Here is a 16090-nt window from a genome sequence, read left to right as displayed (position 1 = left end):
GCTAAGCCTAGTTGGCCAAATAATCATAGGGAAAAAGAAACAGAAGCCATGGAGATACACAAGAGAAGTCCTGACAAGAGGCCATCCTTGTAATGGATTTATACATGGAGAATTCAGGTCTGGTGACAGCTGCAGGCCTCCAGATGTAAGCTACATTGGCCTGAGCACTCCACAGCACAGAATGCTCCAAGATAGGTGGCTCCCAAATATGTTGCATGTTTGCAAGCTACACATGCCTTATTCATGAGAGCTGCCATACAGCCAAAAGCGATTCAGGAGTCAACAAGAATCTCTCACTCTCTGCAGATTTGTCAGGAGAGAGGTCCTGAACAATTACCTCATACAGCATTAACCTTGGCAGGGCTTTGTGCCAGCTCAAGGTCGAGGGGGCAATAATTTGGGCGCGGGCTGAATTAGCCAGCTACTGACCTTCCATGTGCTACTGCCGCATACAAGAGTCAAGATATAATGTGAAGAGATATATCCAGCCTGACAAACATCCATGTGTGTTCACACACTGGCATACACAGCATCACAAAGCCCGAGTGCCAAATGAGAAAAGTTACACAACACCAAGATGCAGTTTTTGTTTTTTTAATTAACACTCTGCACTATGAACAACACAGGCACACAAGCCATTCCCACAGCTTTCTTTTATATTTTGTATTTTTAATGCCAATGACAATACTGTTTTTACTGGTTCAGGCACCTGAGCTAGAAATGTACGATGTATGAATTGTATATTTTATTTTTAATTAATGATTTAAACATTTACAGAACAAATAGTAATTGTTATTAATTGCCATCTTTCCAAGCTGCAAATCCAGATGCTAGACCGTGCACATTCATTTAGAAGAACCATGTAAATGCAGCATATGAGCTCAGGACATCAAACAGTTAGCCATGGTAAATATTTAAATATTAAACACATTTCACTTGGAAAACCTTAGCCATTGGTAAGATTCAACTATGGGACGGTATTCCAAATGACAAACATCTTGTTATTCAAGACGATTTAAGGTGGTCGTTAACTCCTAAATTAAATATGCAGAGGATAAGAGGCGTGGGATTTTTTATTGTTTAAAATTCTGACGAAAAATGCCTCGTCAGGCATATACATTTTGTTTTTGATACTTTGGTATAAACAGCTAAAATCTGATCAAACATTCACATCTAGCATTCAGTGCTTGACAGTTTGATCTGGACATCTTAGTACTCAAAGTGTGGTGAAACGATGCTGTACTAATTCACTATTGAGCTCATATGTGTTTGTGTGTTTGTTTGCCATTTTGCCTATCTAGCTTTGTTGTTTTTGATTAGAGAAGTCCAACAAAACTAATTATAAACATTTAGAATTAAACTAAATGAATACATTTAAAGAGTAATACTCAGTCAGTCATGGTAGGCCTGAATTGGACATTTTCTTTTTCCATTTAAATTCATTAGGTAAACTTTATATTGTGAAACTGAGAGAAGGAGCCTGACATAAAGATGTCATTGCAATCCATAACCCCTAAGATTGCACTCCAAGATGGAAGCAGGAACATCTGAATTGACATGTGCATATAGCACTTACAGATGGAAGAAATGCAAAGAGGCAGCAATTATTTTAAAAAATAAGAAGCAAATAGAAAATTGCAGGGTTCTGTGTAACCTCAGTCACATTACTGGCTATATTAGTATTTTGAACTCTGCTACAGCTTTCCAGTATTGTACTTCTTCGGCCAAGGAGACAGGATCTTTGAGCCATTCAGAAGATGAAGATAGAGAGGCAGCATTTCATAGTCATTACGGATGTGACTCAGAGTTAGGCACAAAATGTCCTCTGAGTAATTCACTTGAAAATTTAAAAAGGCACAGTCATACAAATACAGTCAGGCGCAAATAGAGTCAGCCACTCAGAATGTCTCCTCACATCCTACACACACACCAACACACAAACGCACTCGCACCGTGTGAGCTAGACGATCACACAGAGATAGAAATCTTGCCCAACAATAATCACAAAGTGTCAATAAATATTGCCACACCTAGCCACAAATTTCAATGTCATCTTCACACATGCACGCACACTATCATACACACAAAATATGGCAGGGATTCTCAAATTATCTGCCAGTGAGGCTACAGTAGCTTCTCTTCACATTTAAATACAAAAAGGTTTCTTTGCCAAACACAATTTCATTACTGTAATTTTTTCCTAAATAAATTTCCTTAAAAGTCCCTTAACGTCATGTTTATCAATGTCGTATCCCTTGGAAAAGGCCAAAGGAAACAAAAACACTTAATTGCAGCTTAGCTCGTGGCACAGGGTAGTAGGATGCATAACTATGGTGAATAAAACAGACTTTGAAAAAGTATTGTAGTATTCGAGCATACAGTGCATAAAGTGCCATGGTTCAAGTTTCATTATACTTTATCAATCCAACTCTCAGTTCATTTTCAATTTCCAAGGGTTATTATTATCAATGGCGCAGACCAAAATGGTCTAGTCCAAAAATTTACTATATCCTAGTACTGCAAACACATCTTCCTTATCAAGAAATGCTTTAAGCTCAGTTGTTTGTTCTTCTTTTATAAAAAAATATACCATCCAGGTTGTTTAATACTGATGCGAAACAGTTCATATATATAACATATATATATATATATATATATATATATATATATATATATATAACACATATATATATATATATATATATATATATATGTGTTATATATATATATATATATATATATATATATATATATATATATATATATATATATATATATATATATATATAAAATATATATATAAATATATATATATGATATATATATATATATATATATATGAATATATATATAAATATATATATGAATATATATATAAATATATATATATGATATATATATATATATATATATATATATATATATATATATATATATATAACATATCTTCGACAGCCATCTTGGTTATTTATGAAAATGCTTCAACAATCAATATCGTCACAGTCCTCTGTAAAGTCATTGTATCTAACCTGCCTCCGTATTAGATTAACAGTTGTGATTGGTCCGACCAGCTCCAGGTTGGGTGGAAATCTTTCTGAATGGGAAGGGGCCCAACACATTTGCTTGAGTGGAGGGGAGTGACAAATAGGTTGCAATCCTCTGTTTTGTCTGTTTCCAATCCTTTATTTACATTGGATCAGCGATTTCACTGTTTAAATTCAAATACATTTTTCATCTCTCTTAAGTAGTTGGCTACAATGGCTAGATGTACCATGTAGTAACAACAACAAGCTTTTCTGTCGTCATACTGATGTATTAAGCATGATCCAAGTTTGGAAGTTTTCAGTAAAAATACCCTGCTTGTAACCACAGAAACTTTCAGACATGCGTACAGTTCTTAGTAGTGGCATATTTTGAAGCCATATTTACTGCAAAGATGCCCCCCACCCCCGACAACCATTTCTCTACCATCTTTATTGTCTCAACAAACCACTGACAGGGGTGAATATGACCACCCTGTAGCAGCTTTGCTGAGTGAGACTGTCCATTTAAGATTTACAGTGCACACCCAGCTTTATTCGTGTACCAGAGAGAGCAAGATTTGACACAGTGCTTATGGTTGTGCATATTAAGATTAGGGGAGGATGAAAAATAATCAAGAAGAAAATCCTACCTACAGTGCTGCTTAAGGAAAATGAAGAGCGTTGATGCATGAACACTAGTGTTAAACTAGCTGAATAGTATTGTGCAGATATGAGCAAATGTTGGGAAACAAAGGTAGGCTTATTGGGTAATTGTATTTGGCTTAACTTAAACATGCATTCGGTCTCTGAGACATTTTGCTTGAATTGTACAAATATTGAAATATTAATGTGAGGATGGCAAAGAATCAAAGACAAATACACAGACTACAAACTTAAAATGGCCAGTCATACTACAAACCACTCATTCAGATGTCTGAGGTCAGAAAAACAATTACAAAATTGCCAATAATTTGCTAGGGGACAAAAATGGCTGTGTGAGCCAAGCTGTTGTGCAAACTCACCTGGTGAAGTCTGTCATCTCCATCATGATCATGCACATCTGCTTAGCCAACACAATGATGTCATTGCCGCTGTCATCCCACTTGGATACCTCAGCATCCAGCTTGCTCTTCTCTTCCTGGAAGCTAGCCACCTGTTCTGCAATCTTTGCCTTCTGCTCCTGGGGCAACTGGGCCATGATAGCCTGAAGGAGGATTTATGGAAAGCGTAGAGGGTTAGAACATCAGACCTCAACATACTGTTACTGAGGCCGTTTCTGTCTCTAGGGCATTTTGTTTTACAACATCCTCTATGGTTTCCAGGAAGTACCATGGTGCTGCTTGACATCAAAGCACAGAACCACTGCGGTACTATGATGCACTACACTACTGTGATCCAAGTTTAACTTCTTTTATACATTCTTGTGATGTGACGGCTGTACTACCTGGTCGCTTTATTACCATCTGCACAAATTCTTTCTTTAGAGAGGTGTTAATTCAACTATATGTTTACTACTGAGGTTGTAGTTAGTGGTGGTGTTGTACTGAACTGCATTATATTGTATCAAGGTTCACTTTATACCTCTCTCTTTTTTATTGCTTTTATTGCCTTTTAATCAATAGGTGAAGAGTGACAGGAAAGGGGGGAGAAAGAGAGAGAAAAACCTGCAGCAAAGGGTCACAGGTTGGAGTCAAACCCATGGCCACTGCAGCAAGGACTCAGCGTTGGTAAAGTGCCACCACCATCATTAACACACTTTTTTAACTCTTATTCTTACTCTTATTGCTGCATCAACAAAATGAATAATAGCAATGTTGGCCTGAAGTCTTAAGACTGAAAATGGCTTAATGATTGGGTATGTCTTTTCTGTAAATAAATGTCATCAAGACCGGTGCTCAAGGACAGATTTCACATGGGGACCGGGTTCACAGCCACCAAGTAATATTATGTGCCATCTTGTGGAAAAAATATACATTTACTGAACTCTATGCCTCTAGCCACCGAAGAAGATCAATATAAGGGCATTTGTTTAGCGGTACTTAATATCATGTGCAAATGTGTTTAGCAGCATTTCTATCCATCTTCTTACGCTGGACGGTTAAAGGGCAGCTTCCAAACGGGCAATCAGACATTCAATGAATGAGCTTGTCAGGCCGAAGTGGGCAGACACTTAAGAGCAGGAAATCGAATATCATCGCAAGAGCGTTCATTCCATTACTGGTAAATAGGACTCTCTCTCTAGAGTCACCTAAGCTTGAACAAAGCTGTTTAGGGCAGTGCAAAGCTGAGATGCTCCAACAAAACAGTGAAATAATCTTTAGGGAATTAGACAAACAGCGTGGAAAAGTACTGATGGATCACTCTGCCATTGGGGGTTTTTGATTAATTTATTACCCTGTATTCTTTAAAACATTAATGCAGTTAGCCTCTTAAGTTACAATTAAGCGTGAGCTTAAAATAGAGAAAAGCTGTTTAGTAGGAGGGCAGATAAAAACACAGAAACAACTGTAATACTGGCTTATCAAGTTGACTATTGTATAGCGTAACAACTACAGAGAGAAGGAAATACAGAGCAGCAATCCATGCTCTTGTGAGTGATAGCAGGTGTATTATCTGCTAAGAGTCTTTTTAGGTAGCCTATTGGGATTTTGGGAAGTCTAACCTGAAAACTCAACCACCAACACCAATTCAGACCGGGACAAAAAAAAAAAAAATGATGGCATGGATAAAAGCTGAAGAACACTACACCTAAATCTTCTTTAGACTTGATCTCAACATGCATTTTTTTAAAATATTTGTTGGTAATAACTACTTAGCACAACAAATGAGAACCAGTTGTAACCAATAATTGTATGAGGCGAAACTTTCTACAAATACTTGGATCACATTTGTTATGGTGGCGCCAAGCCAACTGTGCGTAACCAATTAACAGCAAGTATGGGGGTGGAATATTTGAAAGAACAACAGTGGCTTAAACAACATTCACACAAGCATACTGTTACAAAGGACCATAAATAAATCTGTATCGTTACAAATTAATAATACAACACGTACTTCTATTTTCTATAACTACAGCAATAATAAATATCGAATAGCTCTTCTGACTATGTAGTATTCTAAAATATGTTTCATTGTACATACCAGGCAAGTGATAACATTTCCTTCTAATGCACTGTTAAACATGCCACATGAATTAACTCAAGTTGGATGGCAATATTCAACTCATTAACTGATATAACACAAGCTTGTAAAGTCAATATTCAACTGTCTTCAAGCACGCCTCTGTTCTATTCTGTGGGGCACTGTGAATACAATCTCCTACACGGAAAATATTAATATAAATGTGTGCACTCAATATGTGAGTGGGTTTTTTTCCCTTTGCACACATCTCCCATTGATTCCATCCAACAACTAAAGATTTTAAAGGCAGGAGATCAGACTCAGGAATGTCTAAATACTACGAGAAGCCATTACTTGACAACTTACCCGTGCACTCTGGCCGGCAATAAGCTGGTCATCCTCTGTCTGCACACTGGTCCTGCTGCGAACATCAAAGTCTTCGGTCTCAAAGTCAGAGTCGTCCAACTCCTCTGGAGTCTGTAAGGGACAACAGAAAGGGGAAAAAGAGGCAAGTAAGGGGTAAGGGAGGAGAGATCAAAACAGCCAAATGAATGGGGTAAGGGAGAAAAAACAAGAGAAAGGGTAGAAAATGGAGAAAAGAGTAAGAAAAGCAGTTAGTTGTAAGTGGAGGACATAAAATAATATTGGCATACTACAGCCTTTTGAGCACTTTTAAATAACCAACCTGCTTACTATCTATGAGAAATGTCTTGGTGCTGCCAGCAAGGGCAGCATCAGATAAATGTCTTCTTCCCCATAGCTTGGTACAAGAAACTGTAAACTCTAAATGAATTTGTAAATCAAGTGTAATGTGCTGCCTGTGCATTTTGAGAGGGAAAATGAAGGTACAAGCTGGTTTGAAACATAATGGGAGCAAAATGCTTCAGTCCCATCTGTCGCTGCTATCTGTAGAAAGGCGGGTGAGGCATGAGTTGTGTTCTTCTTGAGTGTTGCTACTCCATCTCTGATCCTTCACCTCTTCCCTAGCTTTGAATGCAAAATAAGCCACAAGTATTCTATCAGAAAATATTAATATTCAAAAGAATTTCTATCTCAACAGGTCATGCTTAAGGCAAAATACAATACTGAGTGACATGAAAATGTATTTGGTGGCGATACGGGCACAGGGAAGATGATGTGGACAGATAAAGGTGCATTATCACGCCTGTGCCGCTACTTGTGCTTATCCAGCTGTCTCAATACCTCCCTTCTGTAATGGATTTGGAGCCCTCACATCTAAAAATAGCTGAAGGTCTCTGAACAACCTTACACTGCTTTACGGAATGCAGGGATGCTCTTGTTCTCAAGGGAATAGGGGTATGGTTTCAGATACAAAGCTGTAGTGACTCATAGGCATCTCTTTCAACCCAGACAATGCTGTTCAGTGGGGCAGAGATATCACCTGCTGTGGCCTGTGCAACAGATAACCTGTGAATGTGGGAGGCTCAGAAATGATAGCTCATGATGAGCACCCAATGGGACACTACTGCAGGGATGTGACAATAGCCTGCAGTGAAATTTAAAAAAAGGTTTTGTCAATGTAGTACTGTTGTCATAATAAATGAAAATGTATTACTATTGTTACTATTGTTCATGCTGTGGCAAAATATGTTAATCAATATTTAATTGTTTAATGTCCAGCATCTCCACTGTGTGTCTGAAAGTTGAAATATTCAAGTCCCATCTGTATCACCTCTATATAGCACATGTGACCAGATGGTACAGAAGTGCAATAGAAGACAAGGAGAGAGCTGAAATTACTGTATCGTGACAATGCTAGAAAGTAGGCCTTAGTCTCATCTAGTATTTTTGTCTGCTGCTGTAGATATAGACAGCGCAGTCCACAAGTAAAATCCCCATTGTTATTCTTTTCGTGACATTCTGCTTATAGCCTCTGAGAGCAGGGCTGATTTTTTATTTTTTTTAAAGGACAGAGCCAGCAAAATCACCTTGGGCCGTGGTGCACTGCACAAATCATAAGGTAACGACAGCTGCCCCCTGTATCTCGCTGTCAGCAGCTCCCTGACTTCGAGACAGTTTGATGTCTGGGAGGCATATTCACTGATGTCAGTGTAGGTGGGGAGAGGGTTCTGTCCGCATGTCAAATATCCAAGGGACGGCCAACGTAGGCTGCCTGTGCACCACTTACAGAGGTTAAAGACTTGTCTATCTTAAGTAGCCCCAACCACACACTTGTCTGTTCTGATTTAAGAGTAGGCCACTGTGCAGCGCGTGCATGTGAAGGTTTATAGAAAGATGGCTGGAGAGCGCACTTGTGTGTACAGACATGCCCTCTAGAGAAGTTGTCTTACAGTGCTCAACTCAGCTGATCTGACTCAGAGCTGAAAATGTCTAGTTTCAGGTGTAAACTGTGCCACTGAAGGGCAATTCAGCCAAGCAAAGATAGAAATTAATGTTTTTGATACACTTGTCTAATCTCATTAGAAACAACAGCAATTAAAAGTAGGTTTAAAGGTAGTAGGTTTTTTCCTTAGGAGAAACTTGTGTAAACTTGCGTTTGGTTTGTTCGTTCTGGGCTACTGTACAAACATGACGGTTCAACATTGCCACCTCTGTGGAAGAGGACTTGCTCCCTCTGTAGAAAATAACACCTTATTCTAGGGTAATAAAAACACTACAATTCTTATTTTCAGGGAATTAGACACTAATGAAAACATACCTATGAATACTATATTTCATTTCTGCAAATAGATCCTCCTAAATGTTACACACTGGAACGTTAAAGGAGACTGCTGTACAGATTCTGTTAGAAATGCAGCTGAGCCATTTCCTGCTGAATTATTACCACCAAACCTGTGATTATTACCTCACACACCTGATCAAAAAAATCCTCGCAAACCTATGGGGAACTGCATAATTTTCCTTGTAAGATAATGAGTTCAGTTAAGAATGGCAGAAAAAAATCTGACGGATTAATTATAAGTAAGAACGGTTTTTCATAAATCCTCTGTTATTTTTTACACACATGCACACCTACACACATACACCCACCAGGTAGTGCTCAGCCCGCCTCACAGGCCCAATGTTAACAGCTTAATCAATCTGGATAACAAGAGTGGAGCTGGGGCAGATGGAAATTGAATGTAGTACTCTGGCTCGCAGACCAACGAAAGAATGCTAATTAAAAACTCCATCTTAAATCAATTGCTTATTATAATGCAAATACTGCATAATAGTCCCCCTCTCATTTGTTTTTTGTCTATGTCTGAGCAGCATTATTCATGGGAGCCAAGGCACAGCTTTGGAGCACCACTGTCGACACAAACTGTGCTGTCAAGACTAATGAGTCCAACTCAAAACATTAAAGTGTTGAAAATAATAGAAGATGGCATAATACAACCAACCAGCACATTGTAATTTAACGTAGTAAATACAGAAGCAGGTAAAATAAAAATAACATATATATATATAAAAAATAATATATATATAAAGATATAAAATGGCATTGTTAAGTAGTCAAACTAGTTATACAATAAAGCCTTAAGAACTATCTATTTCTCTTTACAGCTGCAGTGGGTTTTGTTGTCGGCGCATTGTCAGTCAATTAGGTGCCCAACTACCATCTGTCTCAGTTATAGTTCTACTCAAGCAAAGGCCATTAACCCACTGACAACCAAGGCTGCTGTTACACTAGATTGCAAGTCTGGTCAATTAGGTCTGCTCTTGCATGAGACAAGTTAATGATTGGACTACACACACGCACATACAGCTTCTCACGTACCATTAAAAACAGCATCTGGTGCCCACGCCACAGGCCATATATGTATATGTATATATATGTTTGTTTGTGTTTGTGTTTGTGTTTGTGTGTGTGTGTGTGTGTGTGTGTGTGTGTGTGTGTGTGTGTGTGTGTGCAGGAGTTACCGCTTCTTAATGTGGCCAACGGCAAACCTTTCTATCCAATTGAATATATCTTAAGTGATAAAGAATATATTTACTCCTGTTTCAACTCTACCCATGCTCTAGGGAGGAAAAGGTAGAAAATGTAACTCACACTGTCCAGATTTAATACAGAACAGGGAAAAGAACGTGCTATCATTTAAGATAAGAAATATTTGTTTTAAGCTCATGGCAGGGTGGAAGTCAAATCTCATGTTGCAGAGGTACAAAAAAACAGCGTGACTTACTCTGATCATCAGGACAGCCTTGCGAATGTCGCGAATGCCATCATATACCAGACGGGATGCGTCAATGAACTCATTCTCATCCACAGGTAGTGAGGGGTTTGCACTTAAGGCCTCTACTGCAGACTCCACTTGCTCTGTGAACCGTGGCATGACTGAAGAAGGCAAGATGAAGGGTGGGAAGGAAAAAGAAAACAAGAAAAACAATATTGATATTGATGAAGATTCACTCCAAAAACCACAAAGAGAAAGAAGGTACACACACGTTAGCACAGCGTAAAAGAACAGACAACAAACCCATACCTTGAGTTGGTATGTGTTATTTTACCACATTAATATTTGTTAAATAATGTACATAAACAGAACTACACGTTGTAAAACTGTCCAGCCATCACCTCAAACACAGAGCCACCGAGTTCACTGTGAAAGCACTAAGGTGAGATTTTACCAGAGCAGTGTGCCTTACTAGCTTCCTTATTATTCCACATCTATCCATATTGGGTAGCAGTGCATGTGTGAAAGACATTCCTCCTGAGATTGCAGGTTATCAAAAGCTACTTGACATAAAGCATTAACACAGTCTGCTGACTGAGGAAATTATATTTGAGATTATTATAAATGATCCCCTTAAAGATACTAGTATGGGTCTAATTCTGTTCTGTTGGGGGAAAAACAACAACATCTTACTGTGCCAGTGAAGTTCACCTCTGAATGACAAATTAAAAAGTACATTCAACTTTGACAGATGGAATTTTGCACTGTTGGTCTAGTTACTCATTGTAGTGTGTTCTATGGTTGAATGGCAAATAGGGAACAAAATGCTGAAGAGAATAGATCCCAGACTTGGCATAACAGTTTTCCACTAGAAGGTCTCACAAAGCTGTCCCTGCGGGCATGTATTGTGCCCCACTGATGATATAAAAAACAGCTCCCGAGGGCTCTCCAGCACATCTGCATTAATAATATTTCAAATTCAGTATTAAGGATTCAGCTAGGCCTTCATGGGAGAGGCAGGATGCAGATGTGGAGGCAGAGAGCAGCAGGAGCAAGAGAGAGAAAAAAAAAGGGGGATTTGGTTTTGTGCTTACAGACCATTTATAACCTGCAGGCTTCTGTATAAAAATGATGTTCAAAAAGAAAATTGAAAATCTGGTAGTATTGTGTGTTACACTCACTGCAATCTCGTCTCCTAACCTATTACTGATTAGTCTATCAAATCTTTTCACATTAAAAAGACAAAAAGCAGCAAAAATGCATTGTCATTCGTGTCTAATGTACAGCTAATGAACTCTAGGGTTTCGGTCACACCTTTTTTCTCAGTGGCACAACCCTACTACCAAACCATCACAATATACAAACAGCATCATGCATAAAGTTTAATATGTGCTGATGTAGAGACCTTGTGATTTTTTTCACTGCATTCAATGTTTTGTAACTATTCAGCCACCTAATTAAGAGAAAGATTTTCAGTTTTAAAATGAAACCCATCACTTCATTGTGGAGAGGACATGAGAAAATCAGTTTAGGTCTCCAGAGCTTACCACCTCTCTCAGCCACAGCAGAAATTCAGCTTGAACTACAGCCTGCATTTTCTTACTGTTAATGGGTCCACCCGCGAGAGGCCCAAGCTGTTTCCAAATCTGACAACCGACAAATCATTCTGCCATCTTGTTAGCTTGCTAGTAGTGCAAGCTAACACAGCTCGCAGTTACTGCCTGATAATGACATAGCATAGCATATGGACAAAAACAACTTCTATGATATAACTTGGATTAAGATATTCAGGGATATCGGACAACTCTAGAGTGCCTGCTGTGCAGATTAGTAGTGTCAGTTGAGTTGGAAGTGGTTGTATCCTACAATGCTGCATTCATAATAAGTATGGGGAAGGCTGTAAACGGAAAATTGCATTTTTTTGAAACAGCATCTGCAGTTAAGACATTAAACAAGCTTTTTAAGAGCAGACTTCTGAGAAATAACTGGGGAAATAAACATTACTTCTCTTTGGCTTATTACATAATTATGTTTCTGTGGTACCTGTGTTAGTGAGGAGCTTGGTGGCCTCCAAGACCTTCTCTGTGTAGACTCCAGGTTCATAATTGTCCATTTCAGAAGTGACCACATGGACAACTCTGGCAGCACGGCCTCGAATAGCCCCAGCAGTGCGATCCAAACCGTCAACATCTTTCTCCTGCAGAGCGATGACACACTTATTCACATCCTCCAGGATGTGGTTCTCTGGAGACATAAAACAATGATGTAGTTAGTAGTGTATACTTTGTATTACTGAATACATGCCATCAGCCAGCCTGGATGCAAAGAGGTTAGTGCAGAAGATAAACTGAAAACAGTATCTTTTTCATCCAAGGCATGCTTTAATCTAAACTGGAACATCATGAGTAATAATGAGAAAATACAAATGGTCAGGAAATTCTCAGCCTTCATTGTGTGTTTGCATAGTCCTGAAATTAAGAGGGCCACTGGGAAGCTTGAGTATAGAATGGGGAGGGCTGAAGACAAATTCTCAGACTGCTTATTAATGGCGAGCCTGTAAAATGCAAATGTCCACTGTGTAAATTACAGTCTGTCCTTGGCTAGAGGTGAGAGAAGTCACTCTGCCTAATGCTTAACGAGAACTCTTTAAGGGTATGCCTGACAAACCATTTGTGTGCTTTAACACACGTGACAGGATGTCAATTTCAGACGTAGTGCTGCTAATGCTTCAGTACTTTCTTCTGTAGAGCCCAATCAGCCTTGATATGTATGGCTCACATCAGAAAAGACAAACACCACAGATCATTTACGGCTATTTTACCTCATTTTAAGAATAGTCCTACCTGCTTGAACAAATCTATCTTAATACTGACCAAAAGCACTGTCTACTAATCAGCAGTACACAATCTGTTTGCACATTTAAAAAAAACATCACAAATCATCAATGATCATTTCAATAGTATGAAACATTTCTTTTGCCCATGCATGGCTATGACATGCAAATGAGTACCACTCACCGGACACACAAAGGAAGTCATCAATGGATGTTATGTCATCAACAGCATCAGTGAGGACGCGGACCTGCTTCTCCCATTGCTCCTTGAACAAATCCATATTGTCCTGGGCCACCTTACTGTTGGGCTTGGCAGCAAGGGCTAACGCCGCATTAATCACCTGTAATCACCCAATTACCACCATTAAAGCTCCATTACAGCATAGCCCTCAGCCACAACATTAACATAGGTTGATTGTGCGAAGCCCCCATCTCTCCCACCCAAATGTTGGGACTGCAGCATGCCGCCTATTCATTCCTGGGAATGATTATAGACACGAGGTGTTTTGAAGGATTGAATGAAATAAAACTAATAGCTGCTTGTTTTGGGGGAAGAAACATCTGTGAATATCAAAGCTCAGGGTGAATAGGAGTCATTAGATGAGATTAAAAGGAGCAGTGGCAGCAAAGTGGAGAGAGCTGGCAAGGCTTAGAGGTACAAATGAGGGACTAGTAGTTAGCATGGTAAGGGGTATGAAAAGATGGGCTCAGTGGTGGACACATGGACAAAAAGACCTGAGGTATTGATGTTATTCCTCATTCCTTATCCAACTTGTCAACAATATTCATAACAGTATGTCGGAAATTACAACCACAGAGTTGGGTTAAACCATTTGCAGCGTTGATATTAAAAATCATGTATCTAAACTGTTCAATGTGGAACTGCAGTTTTTTGTACATGGCTGGAAGGAAGTTTTGGAAATGGGGGTGGGGACTATGCATTACAGTCCCAATAGTGTTCAGAGAGTACAGCACAGGTCAGAGAGGTGAGGTCGGGGCACAGAAGGTGAGTAAATCAATAACACAAAAACACTGTTAGTACAAATTATAAAATACAATTTAGAAAATAGTTGCAGTCTTTCAACCGTACTTTTTATTTATTTGTTTTTATCTACTGTCTTTGACTCACAGTTTAACAAAGTGCTTTGGTTCATGTAAACAGAACGCTAGAACACCCTTGACTTGTCTGATACCCCATTTTTTGTGTATGTTTACCTTTATAAGAATATAAATTGCCTTTAGAAAGATTTTCACTGTCAGTTTTTCAGGTACTCTTTTATTCCTCTACAGAACATCTCCATATCTGGAAGTACACATGTTGCACTAGGGAAAATTTCTACTTTGCCAGCACATAGTCCTGGAATTCAATTCCAGGTAGTGTTACCTTTAGCATTGATGTATGTTCCAACAAACAACAAAAACCAGTGTTTGCAGGTGGGAAACCAGCAGGGGATTATGTCCTTGTCACTGCACTGGCAAAAACAACTAGCTATTATTTTTGTTTGTTTCCCCCATCATCATTCCACTAGCTATGCCACTTTTTATGTAGCATGTCTGTGACTATTTTCCATATTTTATTTCATTTCATTGTTGTTAAAATGAATAGACTGTGGGAATAAAGACAACACCCACACACATTGTGAGCCCAATCCACCACCTTTCTGGCACAAATGCAGAATTAACACTGAAAAACAGTTAGACTACCATTTATCCATACCACTTAAGTTCAACTGATTGAGCCATACGCCAGGTCTGTTATTTGCATTATGTCCATTCTGACAATGACATTAATTTGATAAGCCAACTGAGGTGCGTACATGGTACAAAATGTGATATTGTCCTAATCTGCTTATAGAATACCTCACTGCATGTCTTTATAACAAAATCATCAAAAACAGAAACAAATGCTGCAATTTTAACTACAGTCTGCAATTACTGAAGCCACTATGTATATGCACATATTGGCACTTTCTAGTAATAGTATTAAAAGACTGTCACACCTCTCGAAGAGGTGTGCAATCAGTGAGCCGGGTACATATTTTGGGGAACATAGCCAAATACCTGGGGGCAGAGACTTTCCAGCTGAGATGCTGCCATGCGGACCAGCTTCACTCCCTCTTCATTGTTGGAGATGGAGCATGCCAGGTTGGCCACCTAAAACAGAAAACACACACACATCTACTTTTTAGCCACAGACAAGAACTCTGACAGTCTTATTTTGAGAGAAACAAAGAAAGAGCAATACATAGATACATAATTAAACTTGGATAAGTTCATTATGGTATCAGAAATGGAACAGTGCTGCAATACAAGTAATCCCCTGTGGAATACAAACCCACTGCTAAGGATTAATTTATAAAGCTGCTAAAATGATACAATATGATGGCACCGAGGGAAAAATGAGAAGTAGGACGGAAAACAAAAGCAAAGCTTTTGAATGAATAGATATAAAAGAATAAAAGTTTTGTATTTGTTTCCCAAAAAAAGTGTTATTGTTTTTTTTATTTCTCCAAAAGCATATATAAGTTGTAGCTAGTAATGACGTGGCTATTTTAAGTGAACATTTTACAAGGTTGCCAGTTTGCCATTGCCCTACTGGAATAAGAGAGGCAAAAATCCCTGACACTTTCAAAAACGAGTGAGAACTGGAGTGCTGAGCTCAGCAAGTTTTGGTTGCGGCTGCCAACATTTATGGTTTGAGAGTATATTTTCTTGTATTGACCAGCAAATCAAGCTCCCCCACAATTATTTCAAAATATGTTTGCATCTTTTGGAGTAACATCATGCATCTACTCATTTTGAAAAAAAATATAGGTCAGAGACTTTCAAGATTCCCATTTGCTAGTTGCTATGTGCTGGCAACAATGCGGAAACAGAATGCCTGGGATGTGAGGAACTGTGCCAAAGCGGGATTATCCAATGGATAAAAAATGTGCTGAAACATAATCAATTACAAAGACAACTCGTGATTGCAC

The 16090-nt window shown here is 38.7% G+C and overlaps 2 protein-coding genes across 5 annotated transcripts in view; one reads left to right on the top strand and one right to left on the bottom strand.

The window, feature by feature from the left end:
* The window catches only part of ctnna1 (catenin (cadherin-associated protein), alpha 1), a 77451-nt gene that overhangs the window by 15024 nt on the left and 46337 nt on the right, over positions 1 to 16090 (bottom strand). For all 3 annotated transcript variants that reach the window (XM_051419180.1, XM_051419179.1, XM_051419181.1), the window contains exons 10-15: positions 15177 to 15269; positions 13300 to 13456; positions 12326 to 12526; positions 10292 to 10443; positions 6510 to 6620; positions 4046 to 4227 (exon numbers count right to left, since the gene is read on the bottom strand). In XM_051419180.1, coding sequence (XP_051275140.1) covers positions 4046 to 4227; positions 6510 to 6620; positions 10292 to 10443; positions 12326 to 12526; positions 13300 to 13456; positions 15177 to 15269 — 896 coding nt within the window. The remainder of the gene's footprint in view (positions 1 to 4045; positions 4228 to 6509; positions 6621 to 10291; positions 10444 to 12325; positions 12527 to 13299; positions 13457 to 15176; positions 15270 to 16090) is intronic.
* The window catches only part of lrrtm2 (leucine rich repeat transmembrane neuronal 2), a 64307-nt gene that overhangs the window by 33862 nt on the left and 14355 nt on the right, over positions 1 to 16090 (top strand). The window contains exon 2 of one of the 2 annotated variants that reach the window (XM_051419202.1): positions 4646 to 4750. The exons of the other annotated variant lie outside the window; for it this stretch is intronic. The gene's annotated coding sequence lies outside the window, so the exon portion shown is untranslated. The remainder of the gene's footprint in view (positions 1 to 4645; positions 4751 to 16090) is intronic. 2 annotated transcript variants of the gene reach the window in all.

Source organism: Dicentrarchus labrax, unplaced genomic scaffold (assembly GCF_905237075.1).
Source record: "Dicentrarchus labrax unplaced genomic scaffold, dlabrax2021, whole genome shotgun sequence".
In the NCBI taxonomy this organism is placed as follows: domain Eukaryota; kingdom Metazoa; phylum Chordata; class Actinopteri; family Moronidae; genus Dicentrarchus; species Dicentrarchus labrax.
The sequence above is the reverse complement of the archived record's forward strand: the minus strand, read 5'-3'. Positions and strand labels throughout refer to the sequence as shown.